This window comes from Sarcophilus harrisii, chromosome 1, assembly GCF_902635505.1.
Source record: "Sarcophilus harrisii chromosome 1, mSarHar1.11, whole genome shotgun sequence".
Lineage (NCBI taxonomy): Eukaryota > Metazoa > Chordata > Mammalia > Dasyuromorphia > Dasyuridae > Sarcophilus > Sarcophilus harrisii.
Genome location: NC_045426.1, coordinates 398832414 through 398848393, shown reverse-complemented (window position 1 = coordinate 398848393; position 15980 = coordinate 398832414). Strand labels below are relative to the sequence as shown.

The window sequence follows — 15980 nt, the reverse complement described above, 5'->3', positions numbered from 1 at the left end:
CACTCTCAAATAATGAAACTGATACACTCTTACAGAGCCAACTGATTTTCTATTTGTACTTTTAAAAAAAAAATGGCTTGAAGAAGATGAAAATCTATTAGTTTAAGTGCAAGTATAAAATCAACTTTATATAGCCTGGTCATGGACTGTTACTAAGATGAAACTCTCACATGAATAGCCTTATTATAATGCTGAACTTGATTGGCAATTTTTTATTGTTATTTTGGAAGGTTTTTTTTAAAATGACTTCTAATGGAAAAATAGGCATTTCCTTGATGTTAAGATTCAGCACTCAGCTTAATAGTAAATGTTAAAAAGCTTAGGTTTTATTATAATCTAAAGAAAAACAAGCTTTTTAATTGAGATACTGGTCTTTTGTCTGTTCAAGAAAATTGCTGAAATGCTTGAAATTGCATATGACAGTAAAATACTTTTTTTCTTTAATAATTGGCATATATTAACATTTCAACTTTTTCTTAATGATGAATCAATATTTGTCCTAAATTTTCTTACTAATGAAATACTAAAACTTGAGAATTTTTGAATAGTTTAAGTATGGAATTATTAGTAGAAATGTTTTGCTGGGTAATCTCTCATTCCTTCCAGAGACAAAATTTAGAGACTCTACATGATAAAGATGTCCTGAAGGTGTTTTGGTAATTGTATTTGAATAATTTTTTAAATATTCACATTTAGTGATTATTAATAATTTCAAGCAAATGGCATGTATTTGTTTATGGTGACACGATTATTTTTTCTTTCCTAGAAACATAAATAAGACTGGATTTTTCTAAGTACATCACTATGTCAATAGAAATAACATACTTTCTGGTCCTGCATTTTTGTTATGCTAATTCTTCTAAATTTTTAAATTCCATAAAAACTATATGAAAGGAAAGAAATAGAATCATTTTAACTCTGTGAGTTGTTTGATGCATAAGATTTCATTGCCACACATGGAGCCACAGGAAACTTCTTTGAGTGGTTTAATCATCTTTTAATTTGCTTCTTTGCTTGCCATAAAACCTAAACCAAACAAATCTTTTTGTGTGAACTTAAAAATCATCTGTTTCTAATTATATCTAAAAGATATAGATAATTGGGTATTAATAACATTAATTCTATTAAAGGAATAGTACATAACACTGGATATATAGTCCGTCATGTATTTAGAGTCTTAGAAGTCTGTTAAAGGAAAGAATGTGAGAAGTTTCAAGGAAATTTTGTAATGACATTTTGCCTCACGTTTTTTCTTTCACAGTGGGATGGCGTAGGACCTCTACCCGACTGTGCAGAACCACCAAAAGGAATCCAGATGCTATGGCACCCTTCAATAGTCAAACCCTACCTCACTCTTCTTTCTGAGTGCTCAAACCCAGACACTCTAGAAGGTGCAGCAGGTGCCCTGCAGAATTTGGCTGCAGGTAGCTGGAAGGTATGAGCTTTTACTTACAAGAAAATGTCTATATTTGTAACTAATATTTAGGGGGGAAAATCTATATATTAGAAATGTAGTAGCAATTTCACCAAAGGAATATCATTCAATCATTTAAGAAAAAACTATTTTGAAAGGGCAATTGAATTTGATTTTCAAACTTGAACAAATTTATCTTAAGTTTTTCTCTTAAGAGTATATAAATTAGGGATTGAGAGATAGAATTTGGAACTCAAGCTTTTAACATTTTTTTTTTTAAATTTAACTTGTAACTGGGGGAAAATGAAATCTTATACATATATATTAAAGTATCTATTAAATTGTTCAGAAATGCTTGAAGATAGGTAGTGTATATGAGAACTAGTACAGTATGTTAAATATAGTGATAGAAAATTAACGCAATTTGTTTTACTTTCATTTTTGTAGTTATACTACCAACAATTCACCTTTCTAAGCAATCATAACTTCAACATTTTGGGAACATTGTTCATTATTGTCAAAGGAGGAAGCACTTGAATTTACATTTTATTATTTGCCATTTCCTTTTGTAAGCATTATCTCATTTGCCCTTTACTATAATTCTTTGAGGTAGATACTACAGTTTTATGAATCCCAATTTACAGATGAGAAAACTGAGGCTGAGAGGATTGAGTAATTTTTTAATGGTCACCTGGTTCATAAGAGTCAATTTAGGCATTTCCTAACTCTGTGCTTAACTCTATTAATAGTGAATCTGTATTTGATCTTATCTCCATTGTGTTTCTTCTAGAAGGAAATTAATATGGTTTGTTTTAAAATAATGACAGTTGAAAGGTCAAGTGAACAACATTCATTAGACACTTACTATGTGCCAGTAACTATGCTAAGTGCTGGAGTTAAAATAAGTGTGTGTTTATTTCCTTAAACAATGCAGATTACAATTCATCTCTTCCCTTTCAACCCTTATGACACTCATATTATCTTTGTCAAATCATGTATTTGATGAAATCACCTTATGGCCTCATTTCTCCAAACTCTAAAATGAAAATAATGGAATAAATGACCTTTAAAGGTTCTAATAGCTCTTAATAAATATGGAAATCATATGTATATATATATATGTGTGTATATACTTGTCTGCCACTAAAAAATTACCTTAGTGAAAGATAATTAATAAAAGTGATATAGTAATTAAGTAATCTAAAAAAAAATTAAGTAACACATGGAAACATTTTTTAAAAGGGAAGAAGTTTGCCTTATTTCCTTAAGACTTGAAATATCCACAAATTGTCTTTTGCCTGGAAAAACATTTATCATTTAAATATACGTCTATTACTTCAACTTAGTAGCCCATACCACAGTCATAAAATGTGTCTACTATCTTTCCCTTCACCCACTGCAACCTGGGTCATTGCCAGTCATCTTAATTTCTTTTTTGCCATTGGACTTTGATGACTGTGGAAGAGACTGAGGCTGATGATTCTGAGCAGTTCTGCCTCATTTAAATCCAATTCATGTGCAAGATATCGCCTTTATGACGTCATTGATCCTCTTCAAGAATAAAGGATGAAGAACAACTGTTGCTTTCCTTTTAGTTTTTCCCTCAGCTTTATTTTCTCTTTACTTTTAAAAAAGAAAAATAACTTCCCAAGGGGTCCTATTGTATTGCCACTTCATTTTATGATCACAGTTTTCTTTCTCCATACTTACTTCTGTAATTCTGCTTTCCTGGTGATTCCTGGTGGAATATCTTCCTATCAAGGATGTTGATCAACTTGACTCAGAGGCTTGGACCAGAAAATAAGTCTTACTGAGACTGATATACCATTTTATTATAATCTGGACAACTTCCAATTCCTGAGTTCTTTAGAAGTAAAAATGACACATCTCATCTCCTTGAGGGCAGGACACCCATGTTATAGATTCCATATTTAGAAACTTAGAATGACAGAATGAGCTAAAATTCACCTGTAATTATCATGTAGAAAAAAATATCTTGATGAAAAGTATCATCAGACAAGGAGATAGATCTTTATTTATTCAACTGTTCTGAATAGTTTTTTGTATTCTCCATACTTCTCATCTTAAACATCTCAGTATATATTAGGAGACAAAATAGAAATCTAGCTTACTTGGACTCTATCAAAATTATTTCAATTCATGATTCACACTACCTCTGTTAAAAATCACTTGGTTTTCCTTGGTATAGCTTACTTGAAATATTTGGGAATTCTATTTGTGTTTTGAAATATCATTTCTCCTGAAAATGTACATGTGCAAACCATATTAGGCTTTCATTTAATCTAGTTTCCCATTTGTTCCTTAACATAATATCTTTTTTTTTCCTTTTCCTCTAGTCCAAAAAAAGCTTTGACCTTAATAGAACTAGCAATAATAGAGTACCAGAGACGAAAATTAAAGAAATGGACATTAATATAACTAGAGTCTATTTTCAAGGAAATGCCAGCATTACTTAATTTTAAATATTCTATTGTCAACATTTCTCCTATTTTGTTTCACTGTGGAACCATTTTAAGACTGAAAATTTATGCCAAACCACATCAATAGTCTGCAAGAATTAAAAATTAATATGTGGAATAAATTATCCCCACTGGCAAAGCTAATTTGGTGATTTTTTATTTTAAAAATGGGCAAAGAGTCTAGTGGTTTTGCTTTTAAGCAAGAAGAATCAATAGTTGATTCTTGACATTAAAAAAGAAACTAATAAAACAGACAAATGAATTCCATGGATGATCTTCCTAACTAGACCAGGGTCATCACAATATAAATGTTCATTTTTTTGTTGTTTTGTTTGCAATATTGTTCCTTTTTCAAATGGTTAGGAGTAGGATACATTTTTCTACTTCCTGCTTTGAATGGCTAGAACATAACAAGGTATCAATTACTAGCTGATATTAAGGAGTCTCCTATCACAATTGCTAATCGCCATATTATAGATAAGAAATTGGGACACAGAGGGGGTGACTTGTCTAAGGTCACACAATAAATTCTCATTTAGGTTACTCAACCCAGAGCTCCTCAAAATGCATTTTTATAATAAAAGGAGTAATTTAATTTATTTGTTGTCTTTTTTTATGTGATCTTTATTATAACCAGGACCAAAAGTTTATCTGCCAGTTTAAAATCACCAAGTGTTGCATGCTGGTAGCACTTTACAAATATTCTTATCTGAAGACTTTTATTACATGATAGTAGATTACATATTATAGTTTAACCAAAAAGAAACATCTTCATAACATTATTGTGCATCTTAAAATTTTTTAGCTTTTAAGTAGCAATAACAGGCTGTGAATATGATAGAAAGATGATGGCATTATGATAGGGAAAATGGTTAAAAAAAAATTCTGTTTATGGTTGATAGGAACTTCAGTCCTATTCATCTTTCATTCACTAGTAGTTATTTTCTGTTTATCTCAGTATTGTACCAACAATATGATATTTATAGCTATGCAATATAATTTGGCTAACCTTGAATAAAGATGATTTAAACTATGATCTATTGGTTGTACTTTATTGTATTTACAACCTAATTTATAAATTAAATTTATATTAAATTGTAAATAAATTAAACCCCAAATTAACCCTAAGAGAAACATATCTGTTTTTCCCATGTAGGAGATAGTAAAAAAAGAACCTTGTAAAAGCATAAGTCTTAGATATCTACATAGATGAGGTTTCTCCTCCTCCCCCCCAATGTATGTTTATAAGTCTATTTTAATCGGTGACGTTTTCTTTTTTATGGTATGATACATTCAATAAATATTTAAATTTTGATGTATTAACAATACATAATGGAGTATCATTGTACAGATAATTTTCAAAACTATAATGAAATCTTTGATATTTCTATTTTTTTCTTTTTGGCCAAATTAGCAAGTTTTGACTAATAATGATCCTGAGGGGGGAAATATAAAAACACTTAAAATGAAAATAGGGGGAAAGAAGCCTAATCTAGTAGAAATAACCACAGCCTGTGACTCAAATACTGGGTTCCTTTTAGTTTTGTAATCCATGTGACTTGAAAGGATAGAGTACTAGAGTCAGGAAATCTGAGTTCAAATCTAGCCTCAGGCACTCACTGTGTGACATTAATAAATCACTTAAACATTCCCTGTCTCAGTTTCCTCATCTGTAAAAGGGTAGTAATAGCACCTACCTTCTAGGATTGTTGTAAGGATCAAATGAGATAAAATTATATATTCTGTAAACCTTATAATACTATATAAATTTTAAATAATTATTTCAATAACTCTATGGACTTTGTCCAGCCTCCATTTGGGAAGAGTGATTTCTAATATTCCTTCCAGCTATAAATCCTTTAAGATAAAATGAGGTTACTAGATGTAAAATATTCTGTGTCCCAAAATGTTCTATAGAAGTTTAAGCTACCACTGTCATTATTATTACTCATAAAAACTACCATTTATGTATGGCAGAAAAAAATCACATTGTGCAGATTTGGGAGAACCATCTCTATTTAAATATTCTTGAAATATTTTAATTTATTGAGGGAAATTTTGACCGAATTGAAGTTTGGAGAATGGACAGATAGTTCCTGGTTTTCAAAGTGTCATTTAGTTCTATTTTCTAGCTCTCCAGAGCTGGCTGATATGATTAACAGACTTTCCTAAATCCCCAGCTAAAAGTGGTGTGACTAGCTAATTTTGATGCTATGATAGTGACTGAGTCACCATGACAAGTCTATGAGATTTTCTAAGTCAGGTCTGAGTCTTTCATCAGCATGTCAGAAAACGAAGTCTATTCAGAGTTAAAACCCTGTTGTTTTTATTTTATCCTGATGCATTTTTGTGGGATTTTTAAAAATCTTATTTTAAAATGTAGAGTTTTTAGTGTCAGCCAGTAGATTTTTTTTTCCCAAGGCAAATATTATGCTAGAAATGATGGTATTACTTTTATAGCTGGTTCATTAGTACCTTCTGTTCACAGCTGGCAGATGTTGCACCACAGGTCAGAGGCTGCATTTTGTTGAGAGCCATCTCAGATATTTGGAGGAGGTCCAGAATGAGAAGCAGAGGGTCACTGATACTACCTTGATAACAAATTCTCATCTTTTAACAAAGCAGTCACATATCCTTGTCACCAGGAAAAGTCTAGAGAGACTGAAGTAGAACTTCCTATAGCTCAGTAGACAGTACATTTGACAGTGTCATACTTAGCTAATAAAAGGACATTTATAAATGCCAAATTCATGTATTTTGTGACACCTCTAATATTCTACAGCATTCAAAATAAAAAATCTTTCTACTTTCGAGAAAGGTCATTTTTCTAGGACATGTTTTTTAATTGAAAGTTACTGATCCTTAAGATTGTTTGGGGGCTTTTTATCTAGTGAATGTGCCTTCAAAATTACTTTTAACAGGGAAGTAACCATTGTGGGGGGGGGGGGGGGGGGGGGGGGGGGGGGAGGAGGAGGAAGATATAGCTAACAAGAGCTTACCTCAAAGCAAATGTAGGCCATTTTGCAAAAAATCTTCTTGTTTAGGAAGCCTATATTTTCATCATTGCTTTAGTATATTTCATGATGCTTTGAAATGTCAGTTCTATTAACCTGATGAAAAAACCTGAAAGAGTAACTGTTGTCTTTGATGAAATCCCAAATGTTCTTCAGTTCATCATATTTACTTTTTATTGTAAGTTACTCAGTATACTACTGTCACCATATTAAAATCTTTTTTCTCCCCAGTAGATAGCACTTGCTTTATGACATGACTGAATGAAATTTGAACTTAAGGAATTAGTGAATTGTCATAAATTCAATTCAACAGCAACACTTGAAGGATTAAAAGAGAAAAATTCTTCCTATCAGCTTAATGTAGGGGAGAGTGCCAGATTCGAAGGCAGCAGAAATCTGGAGTCGAAATCTTGCCTCAGACACTAACTGTGAAATGATTGGCAAACCACTTAACTTACTGGAAGCCTCAATTAACTCATCTACAAATGAGGATACTTGCAATTATAATATCTTCCTCTTTAAACTCAAATGAGATATTGTATGCAACACAAGTTGTAAACTTCTGAGTAGAATATATATGTCAGTTATTATTATTATTATTACTTCTTCTGTTAATTATTTCTCTTAGTTAAAATTCAATCTTGAACCTGTGATAATGCCCAACAGTGAATAGCAGCTTGGCAATTTTTATTATCAGTGTTTTTGTTGTTTTTAATATACCCTAATGAAAATTATCACCATCATGAACTAAATTTAAAAAAAAAAGACTCAGAACAGGCATTGCTTATTAATTTGCTGTTGATAATTGAGCATTACCAAATTGCAAACCAATTAATTATATGTTCCAGTAGACACTGGGGTTCTCTTCCATTGTTAAGCAAGATTATGATATGTAAGCTTTTTATGGCAGCATTCCCTCCTATTTAATGACCAATAAAGTTGTTATAAAACAGCAATACTTGTTCTTGAGAGAAAATGTCTCAAAAGAGATCTAGGGACAGAAGAAAAACAAAATCTTAAAAATGGTTTGAAGGCAGTGAAAACATTGCCCAAGTATCAAATTTTAGGGACTATCATTTCTAGACTTGTAATAGTTTTAAATTTTTAGTACTTCACTATTGGTTATTTTTTTCCTATTTTTTGGACTTTTATTTTGTAACTAATTTTGAATTTTATTCTAGATTTTTGTTAATATTCAGAGCATTATTGAAAGATCAATTTCTCTTTATTTGTTTAAAAAAAAAAACAGAAAGACCAAATTAATACCTTTTTTTTTTTAGGGACAAAAAGTCCACTGTAATATAATGAAGACTGGGCCTGGATTCAGGCAAGATCTTGGTTCAATACTTATTCTTATACTTATTACATATATAATCATGGACAAACCACTTAATTAAGTGAACTGATGCCAAAAATTTATCTACAATAAATAAAAATTCTAGTATATGTCTTTTGATCAGGATAAATTACACCTGTATGGCCACAATGGTGAGAAGAATAAGATTCGTTGTCATTTTGAAACATGTTAGGATCCTCAAATCATTCTGAATTATCAAATAAAGATTAAGTGATAGATTCCTTGAGCCCTATGTGTGATTAATAAGGGACCTTAGAGATTGTCAAGTCCAATTCTGTAATTTTTATAGATGAAGTAATCAATTTAAAGCATCTCCAAATTTACTCTAAAAGTCAATATTGGGACAGTGTTTTATAGGAAATCACTTTAATAGACCTTTCATTAACAATTTACATTTTAAGCAAGAATCTCTTGTACTTTAATGTAAACACCCCCTCAATAAACTAGCTTATATTTTAACAATCTCATTCTAATGTTAAAATAATATAAAAGTTTAGTATAATTTTTGAAATGTTTTATTAATTAAAAATCACTATGAATAGAAGTTTTGTTTTGTTTTGTTTTTTATTTAATAGCCTTTTATTTACAGGTTATATGTATGAGTAACTTTACAGCATTAACAATTGCCAAACCTCTTGTTCCAATTTTTCACCTCTTATCCCCCCACCCCCTCCCCCAGATGGCAGGATGACCAGTAGATGTTAAATATATTAAAATATAAATTAGATACACAATAAGTATACATGACCAAACCGTTATTTTGCTGTACAAAAAGAATCAGACTCTGAAATATTGTACAATTAGCTTGTGAAGGAAATCAAAAATGCAGGTGGGCATAAATATAGGGATTGGGAATTCAATGTAATGGTTTTTAGTCATCTCCCAGAGTTCTTTCTCAGGGCGTAGCTGGTTCCGTTCATTACTGCTCCATTGGAAATGATTTGGTTGATCTCATTACTGAGGATGGCCAGGTCCATCAGAACTGGTCATCATATAGGATTGTTGTTGAAGTATATAATGATCTCCTGGTCCTGCTCATTTCACTCAGCATCAATTCGTGTAAGTCTCTCCAGGCCTTTCTGAAATCATCCTGTTGGTCATTTCTTACAGAACAATAATAATGAATAGAAGTTTTAACAATATACTGTTACTGTATCAGTAATAACAGTATACAGATCACGATCTTCATTTTAGTTTGAATTGTAGTTCAGTATTTTGAATTTCAGCTATTTTGAAGAGGGAAAAGTCAATTCAATTTCCTTTCTAACCTTTCTCCTGGGAGAGAAGTTTATCTTAACAAAGATGATTAAGGCAGATAAAGATATTTGGAAAAAATGTTGATATAAATTATGCTTCTTTCAAGATAAAGGCAGTGGGGAAATGAGATGATAATTGTTATTAATTATTATAGCATTTATATAGCACTTTTAGGTTTGCAAAATACTTTACAAATATTATCTCATTTTAGTCTCACAGTAATGCTGAGAGGTAAATGCTATTAATATCCTCACTTTATATTAAGAAAATTGAGGTTGAGTGAGATCAGGTTATCTAGCGTTATACAACTTGTAAATATCTGAGACTGGATTAGAATTCAGGATTTCCTAACTCCTAGTCCAATATTCTATCTACTACATAACTCAACTACTTATATAAATACATAATATTAATATTGTATATTTTAATATAGTGACTTTTCACTTCTGTGACATAAAGAAAATGGCCTAGATTAAAGGAGATAAAAATTTATGAATTAGAAAACATTTTTGTTGAACTTTTGAATATTCACCAAAGACCTTGCATGCAAACTGAATCTGTTTGTTGATGTATTAAACAAGTACTAGAGTGATTTATCATTGTAGACTAAAAAAGACACAGGAAATCTCAACAATTAAAAAAAAATCTCCTCCATTCTTTATAAAGAAGGATTCCATACACATAAAGAAAAAGAGCATTGAATAGTAACCAACAGAATCATTTATTTATTCAACAACATTCATTAAGTGCTTTATAAATATTAATTTCTATGCTAGGCAATAAAAAATGTTTTAAAAAGATGTTATCCCTGCCATCTGGTAGATAGTCTAGATGATAATACAAATAAACAAAGTTGGAGGGAAGTGATGAAGTCTGGATTGGAAATTTTGAGTTTGAAGTGCCTTTAATACATCTATGTAAAGACAGCCCCAGGTAATTAGAAATATGAAACCATAGCTAAGAGGAAAGATCAAGACTGGAGATACATTAACTACATGGTCATGTGCATTATAGCAATGTATAAATAAGTCTACCAGGGAGAAATGTAAAAAGGAAGAGAAGAGGGCTGTGGACAGCCTTACAAGGCTCTCAGTTAGTGGATAAAACTCATGGAATCCATAATACAGAATGGAATGAATTTAAGAGGGAATAAAGGCCATAGTTCTCACCTCCCTATTTTCTATGATCTCCACCAGGATCATAAAATGTAGCTGCATATTTTTATCTTTGAGAAAAATGACATATGATACTGCATGTTTCCATTAATTTTTGTTATTTATGTCCTAACTCCTTCTAACAGGGATTCAAAAAAGTTTATTAGTATGACCAATACCAAAGACATAACTCTGATTTCTATTCTTCCCCTTTTTCTAGCATGATCCTATGATACCTTTAATTTTAGGGAAGAATTCAATTTTGATCCGTAATCAGTTAATTAAATATTTTTAAAATGCCTACTGTGTGCCAGGCCCTATGTGAAACACTGGAAATATAAGTACAATGAATGAAACTATCCCCATTCAAAAGGTGCAGACTTTAAATTGAAATCGAACTTCTAGCTCTTCCCCCTTTTCAGTATTGAAGCTTTCCTAATGGTAATGAGGTCTAGGAAACAGGGAATTTGAGCCCTAGCTAAGAGCTGCCCCAGGCTTCCTTGAGAAAATGATGTGAAATAATATGGATGCATTGCCTAAGTCCAGAATGATGAGTGTGTGTCTGTCATTACTGATATAGGATGGGATGAAGTTTTTTTTTCTTTTTTTTTAAATCTCGTATTTCATGCAGGGCTGTGAGGAGGATGTGGCAGGCATGGTTCATGCCCTACGTACACTGCCAGAGGGGGCACCCTGCCTGCCACAGGTGAGAGCCAGCTGGGGGGAAGGGGAAAGTAAAAAGTCTATGTAAGTTGCTTTTTGTATGAGGCGTAGGGGACAGAAGATATAAAAAGCAGAACCTGCCACTCCAGAAGAAATGATTGCCACAAACTAAAAAATTCTCCTTTGCCACCAACCTAATTTCATGGGTAGCATTCTCTAATTATAGAATGTAAGCCTAATTTTAATAAGTGGTACATTTTAATTTATTTACTTTTATATTTCTGACCCATCTTACATACCCTCCCACACAAACACTTTATTTATCTTGTCTATAAAGGTGGGTATTATTGATTTTCATTAAAACAACTGCGATGGCTTTGCCATCCTAATATCTCCAATTTAGGGTGGGATCACGAAAGGATCCCTGTATTTAGAATCAAATAACCAGAGTTCAAATTCCCAGCACTTAATAACTATATAAATTTGGACAATCATTCAATAAGCATTTACTAAGTATCTACCATAACCAAGCACTATATAATACTGGGAATGCAAAGGCAAACATGAATCTCAAGAAGCTTACATACCTCTTCAGGCCCCAGTTTTTTACCCATAAAATGAGTGATTACAGTGGATGATTTCGAAGGCCCATTCCAGCTCTAACTCTATGTTCTCATGAATTTGTTAAATATTTATAAAAAGAATTCCACTATGTTATATAAGGGGCCAAAGCTAGCTTTTATATATTTTTTCATGTAAACATTTTACAAAATTATGATGCTGGAGCTATTAATTTCAGGATACAAAGAATAAAGCAAAATCTATACTCCCAATTTACAATTCCTGACTTACTCATCATTTGCTCTTTTCCTTCTTTCCCTTTCTGTAATTTATTTTTTGAGTATTTCCCCAATCAACTGTCTCCTAGAACTCAATTCTCCAAGTATTTTCCAGGAACCATCCCCTCTTTCCTTCTTAAATGTGTTCTCCATTCAAACTTATTCTCAGTCTTCCCTTCCTCAGAGCTCTTTTTCATCTTTTTAAAAAATTTCCCTTGGTTTTACAGTTTCCCCAGTCCACCTTCCCTTTTTTATATGCTTACATTTTAAAGCACTAAAAATAACTTATTTATTTAATAAACCCACAAACTCAAAAAAAAAAAAAATGGAAACAGTGGCATGGAAAAAGTGAAGTATAATTGAAATCCATATTTTATGTTTTTATTTTTGGAGGACAGAAATGTTCAGTAATGTTCTTTAAGCATTAAGTAAAATCTTTACTTCTCTATGTAATAATTTGAGGGAAATCACAACAGTATCATAATATTTATAAACAGCATTCTCTCTCTCTCTTTTTTCTCTCCTCTCTCTCTCTGTCTCTCTGTCTCTCTCTCTCTCTCTCTCCCCATCTCTCTTAACAGTGGTCAGTGTATATTCGTGCTGCTGTCCGAAAAGAAAAAGGTCTGCCAATCCTAGTGGAGCTGCTGCGAATAGACAATGATCGAGTGGTGTGTGCAGTTGCAACAGCTTTACGGAACATGGCCTTAGATGTCAGAAATAAAGAATTAATAGGTATGTTCTCTGTGGTTCATATTTCCTGAAATTTGCAATGGTAATATTTAGCACTTGTGAATTAAGAAAATGCCTAATTATGAAGAATGTTCTGTTTTTCCATTTTTATCCTTTCTTATTATTATTTAAATCATGATTGAAAGTTGATAGGGAGAAAAGAAATCCAATCTACTGCTTTAAAATTTCAGTACACTTCATTTGAAGTTTGAGGAACTGGCTAAGGTAGGAAGAAAATCAGAAGGACTAGAAGGATATGATCTCTCTGAAGCCACGAAGGAAGAGTTATTCATGAAGGGGTGATTAATAGTATCACACTATGATTCATTCATTCATTCATTTATTTATTTTTTGCTGAGGCAATTGAGGTTAAGTGACTTGCCCAAGGTCACACAGCAATTTTTTTTTTTTAAGACAGTGCATTTGAAAAATCAAGTCAAAACTCTACCCTACCTTCGGGCCCCAATGTGGTTAAAAATAGTATTAAACAACACACCACATGTTTCAAATGAAATTGAACTTTAAAAATTTTTTTAAATTTATTTTTGAATTTCAGATTTATAAAATATAGGAAGTATATTTGTAGACATTTCTAATCCTTGCTAATTAAACAGAGTATTCAGTGGGAGAAACTACTTATCATATTATTGTTAATTTATTTCTAATTATTTCATTTCCAAACTGTCCTTATTCCCCAAATTTGGGAATATGCTTGAAATCCAATCTCATTATTTTAAAATATTTTTATTTGTTAGAGATGAAAATACCCATTTAACTTTAATCTTTATTTTAAATTCTTTTTTTCAATTTTTTTAATTCTTTTTTTCCTTTAATGAAATTCTTAGAAAATGCCAAAATGGCTCAGTTAACAAAGATTAATTCCAACACTATTTCTTTTCATAAACTTTTTTTTAATCTGGCATAGACATAATTTAAGAGTCAGAGGAATTATTTTAGCATATGAACTAGCTCTCTTCCCTGCCTTAGATTTGGGCACTTGATCCCTCCTATGACTTCCTCATGTGACTGCCTGATCTCTTGATTCATGAGGGCATCTTCCCGCAGGAAACAGGTGGGGCCGTGATGCTCTCTCCCCTTCTCTCAGATTAGTTTTCTTTCTCATACCTTAATCCACGAGGGAAATGCTTGAGTCTTGGACACTGTCATTCCCACTTCCTTTACAATCTCTGACGCCTCCAGATTTAGAAATGGAAAATATCTCTCCTGGTTCCATACCTAGGCTCCATGTCTTTGGCAAAAGTAACTTATGTAAAAAGGTGATCACTATTATAGTTTTTGAGCTTGCTGTTTAGCTTTATATCATAGATTAGTATTCTTTAAATTTTTCAATCATATTTTTCATATAGATAGATGGATAGATTTGAAATGCCCTATTCTTGGAAGAAAGCCAGCCATATCTTTAGTATAAAAAGTCATTTATTCATGTGATATCTTTCAGATTAGACTTGAAAATAAAAGGGCTAACTCACATTATAATGACCAATAAAGCTACCATCCCATTTCTTTTGTCCTAAGGGGATTTTGTTTTATCATACTATCAAAGTGGATCATTAACTATGGCTTAGAATAGTTTTCTTGTTAGACAGAATTTTTCATCACAATAATATTTGTACTAACTGTGTTTGACCTATAGGGAAATGTATTATTCAACAAGAGAGTTTGCTGGAAAGATGCTTATTTCTAGTTGATGGATTTATTCAGCATTATGAAGAATACAAAACTAGTATAAAGCATGATCCCTGCCCTCTAAGAACTTATGATTTCATCAGTTACAATTTCATAAGACTTTACATGTAAATCAGTCAAATAAAAATTCAAGTCAAGAGATAATTTGTGTAGGACAGTGCTAAAGTCCAGAGAAATGAGATCTATGTGCCTAGGGAAATTTTCATTAAAGAGGTAAACTGATGAAAGACCTCAAAGGATGAGTAAAATATAGATAAATACAGAGGACATGGTAATAAATTCTAAGTGTATTGAAAAATATAAGTGAAATATGGAATAGGGAATAATAAAGATATTGGTATGGTAAGAGAAGAGGTTTTGCATTATTGTGGTAGTTGGACAACTAGAAAGGATCCAGTTTGTCTGGGAATTGAATGCCAGGAGAGGAGTTTGGATATTTTTTCTGTAGCAACAGAAAAATGCAACACTTAAGTTCTATATAGATTGTTGAGAATACACTAAGTCCTGAAGGTAGAGAGACTAGTTGAGACAAGCTTTTGCCATAGTTCAGATTGTAACTAGGTTAAGGGTATGTTCACAGAATGGAAGCGATAGAGATGGCAAAACAATTACTAGGATTTATGCAGATAGTAACTATGGAAAAACATAGGATTATAGATTTGGAGCTGAATGGAACCACAGATGCTAACTAAACTAACTTGTATTTTTTTTTAATGGATGAAAAAACATTCAGAGAGGTCCCAAGCCATACTGTCACTTTAATAAGAAGAAAGCATGTGTTAATTCTTTTTAATTAAGATGATTTTGGTACCATGATAATATTGATACCATTATTTGTACCATAAAGAAAGTTGTAATCACATTATTTAGAGCTATAAAGGACTTTAGAGATCCTTTTTCTTTTTACAGATAAGGAAATTGATTCTCAAAGGCATTCAGTGACTTGTCCAAATCATACATTTTGTGAAGGATACTATGGATGCAAAGAAGTTTTCTGGTTCCAAGTCTAGCACTCTTTTCAGTAGAACCCAATGTAGGAGAGCCAGTTTTATTTTGGAGGGGATGGAATAATACTTTTTTCCCCATAATTGCATATAAAAACAGTCTTTAAGATTCATTTCCCAAAACTTTGAGTTCTGAAATTTCTTTCTCCTTCTTCCCTCCTTCTCTTCCCACTAAGATGATAAACAACTCAATATAGGTTAAATATGTGTAAAATAATGCAAAAGATACTTCCATCTTAGTTGCTTTAGTCACAGACACCTCCCAAAAAAACATGCACATACACACATGTGCATACATACACGTACATATACACGCAAAGTAAAAAATAGAATGCTTTGATTTACATTCAGATTCCATCAAT

The 15980-nt window shown here is 31.9% G+C and overlaps 1 protein-coding gene across 8 annotated transcripts in view; it reads left to right on the top strand.

The window, feature by feature from the left end:
• Positions 1-15980, top strand: part of CTNND2 (catenin delta 2) — a 1100293-nt gene that overhangs the window by 971876 nt on the left and 112437 nt on the right. For 6 of the 8 annotated variants that reach the window (XM_031952313.1, XM_031952441.1, XM_031952619.1 and 3 more), the window contains 3 exons: positions 1262-1435; positions 11308-11382; positions 12760-12910. In XM_031952313.1, the coding sequence (XP_031808173.1) occupies positions 1262-1435; positions 11308-11382; positions 12760-12910 (400 nt within the window). The remainder of the gene's footprint in view (positions 1-1261; positions 1436-11307; positions 11383-12759; positions 12911-15980) is intronic. The other 2 variants (XM_031952561.1, XM_031952502.1) reach the window with 1 other exon arrangement.